The 2,920-nt window shown below is 35.7% G+C and overlaps 1 protein-coding gene across 2 annotated transcripts in view; it reads left to right on the forward strand.

Moving 5' to 3' along the window:
* NOL11 (nucleolar protein 11) overlaps positions 1 to 2,618 on the forward strand; it is a 29,703-nt gene extending 27,085 nt beyond the window's left edge. For both annotated transcript variants that reach the window (XM_017542839.2, XM_017542841.2), the window contains 2 exons: positions 1,888 to 1,995; positions 2,159 to 2,618. In XM_017542839.2, coding sequence (XP_017398328.1) covers positions 1,888 to 1,995; positions 2,159 to 2,275 — 225 coding nt within the window. In that variant the 3' untranslated portion in view covers positions 2,276 to 2,618. The remainder of the gene's footprint in view (positions 1 to 1,887; positions 1,996 to 2,158) is intronic.
* Positions 2,619 to 2,920: the final 302 nt, after the last annotated feature.

Raw genomic sequence — 2,920 nt, forward strand, 5'->3', positions numbered from 1 at the left:
CAATTATTTCTAGGCAACACAATTCAAAAAATAGAGACAAGATCTCACTATGTTATCCAAGCTGCCCTCAAACTCCTGGGCTCAAGTGATCCTCCCTCCTCGGCTTTCCAAAGTGTTAAGATTACAGGTGTGAGCCACCATGCTTGACCAAGAGTTTCTCTTCTGTCTAAACATACACAAACTTAACTTTCTCTTGTTTTATCTAACATGAATGAGATTATAACTATGTGTGCTATTCTGCAGTTTGGTTTTTCTCACTTAACAGTATTTTAGACATTTCCTGGACCAGTAGACATAAATCTGCCTCATTCCTTTTTACCAATGCATACTATTTCATTTTACAAATATATATTCATGTATCTGTGAATCCTTTATCGGTGGGCATTTCTGTTGTTTACCATTTTTTGCTATTGCAAACCTTCAGTGAGTATCTTCATACAGATATTCTTGTATATTTATGAGAATGCCTGTTGGATAAATTCCCACAAGAGAAATTATTGGATGGAATGGCGTGTGCATTTTTAGTTTTCAAAATGCCAGACTATGTTTCTGAAGAGTTGTGACAACTACCACGAGCAAGGTCTGAGACATTCATTTTCACATTCTTACTGACACCCGGCTTTGTCAAACTTACTCTTTGCCACTCAGATGGGTAACAGGTGTTAGCTCATTTTATTTTGCATTTCTTTGATAATGAGAGAAGTGAACCGTCTCTTGTCCATTTATATTTCTTTCTGTGAATCTGCCTAGTCGGGTTCTTTGTCCATATATTTATTACACTTCCTGTCTTGTGGTATATAAACAGTTCTTTTTATATTAAGGAAATTAGCCTGTTTCTGTCATATGCATTGTAAGTACTTTTTTTCTATTTGTCTTTTTACTCTCTTTAGTGTAATTTTTGACAGACACTTTTTCATTTTCATGCTGTTAAAATTAGTGAAACTTTTCCTCTGTGACTTCTTTATGGCTTATATTATATATAAGCCCCTTCTCACTCTAAGATTATGAAAATAGTCACCAGTTTTTCCTACTGTATTCATGGTTTTATTTCTTGTGTTTAACCCTTTAATACATACAGAATTTAATTTAACATAAGGAGTTCCATAGGGATCAGCTCCCCGTGCCCAAATGGATGACCAGTTTCCTGGGTGCTTTGTCATTACAGTGATTTTTGCATGTCAACTATGCCATTGGAAGATGGAGGACTACATAAGAAACTTTTATAAGTGCTTAGTAATAATCCTAGTTTATGGTAGCTCATCTGTAATACACAACACCCTGTCCTTGGGGGGAAATGCATTTTGCAGAATAGAAGATGAGTGGTTTTTTTTGTTTTGTTTTGTTTTGGTAACTGAAAATTATCAAAACTGAAAAGTAAAATTTTAAAAATAAAAGTCAACTACTGGCCGGACGCAGTGGCTCACACCTGTAATCTTAGCACTTTGGAAGGCTAATGTTGGAGGATTGCTTGAGGCCAGGCGTTGAAGACCAGCAGGGCAATAACGCAAAACTCCATCTCTGCAAAAAATGTTAAAAATTAGCGGGGTGAGGTGGTGCATCTGTAATCCTACCTACTCTGGATAGCTGCAGCTATCTGGGAGACGCAGGCAGGAGGATCACTTCAGCCCAGGTGTTTGGAGGCTCCAGTGAGCTATGAATTGTGCCACTGCCTTTTTTTTTTTTTAATTAAAATAAATTTTTTAAAGCCAGAAATGATCCTTTTTATATTTCTTAGAAACTCCTCTATCTCTAAACTAAAATGTTCAGATTTTATTTATAAAGACTTATTTTTCTCATAACTATTTGATATATTTATGAACTTTGTAAAATGAATTAAGTTGAAGTTAAATTTAAAATCTTAACTTTCCTTTTCCTATTCATCTTCAGATTATGGATTGGATATGCCTACTTCTAGATGCAAATTTTACTGTTGTAGTAATGATGCCAGAAGCAAAAAGGCTACTGATAAATCTTTACAAGCTTGTGAAATCTCAGGTTTGTGATTATTTGACATATACTGATTTTATTTGTACCCAAGTATCACCTGAATTACAATTTTTTCTTAAAATTGATCCTTAAAAAACTTGCTAATAATCATGGAAGATTTGTTTCTATGTGGACATTATAGTAAAAGATACTCTGAAACTTTTTTCTTTAGATATCTGTTTATTCCGAGCTTAACAAGATTGAAGTAAGTTTTCGGGAGCTACAGAAATTAAACCAAGAAAAGAATAATAGAGGATTATATTCAATTGAAGTGCTGGAGCTTTTCTGATATTACCAGTTCTCCTTCATAGACATTTTATAAAGCTCTTTTACGTGAACTCTTGCATCATCCAAGCAAGAAAGATGTTTTGTTTGCAACCACCTCAGTGTCAAGAAACGTGTCAGTGAGTACCTGGCCCATCACTTACTGATGCTCCTGGGTAGGATTGTAGGTTTCACATGAACCTATTCTAGGTTGTGGACACTGGTGCGGAGAGGTTCTGAAGTTTTTTAAAATACATAACTGGGTTGGTTTTAAGTAAAATTATTTGTGTATTGATAAAAACTCTAATTTCTTATCATGTGTTTTGAATTGTTTTTCTTTTAATAAAAAATGATCATTGAAGCAGTGATTCCAGGAAGAATGTCATTTGATCGAGTCAGAAGCTGCCCCTGCTCATTTGTTCCACAGCTCATCTTTCTTTCATACATATTTGTAATGTGTCTTCTGCATGGACCTCTTCTGCCACAAGCAGGGCAGAGAGGGGTCCTTATCCGGGCACATACTTGCCTCCTGCCGTCTCCCCTGTCCTTTAGGACGAATGAAAAGTTCAAGTGTGATTCTACAGCCCAGATTTACAGAAAGAATCCTGATGGCTGCATTTACCTTGCAGTAGTGAAAGGCTGCATTTTAGGTGAGGCAATCTGTGTAAAC

The sequence above is a fragment of the Cebus imitator genome, unplaced genomic scaffold (genome assembly GCF_001604975.1).
Source record: "Cebus imitator isolate Cc_AM_T3 unplaced genomic scaffold, Cebus_imitator-1.0 Scaffold148, whole genome shotgun sequence".
Classification (NCBI taxonomy): Eukaryota; Metazoa; Chordata; class Mammalia; order Primates; family Cebidae; genus Cebus; species Cebus imitator.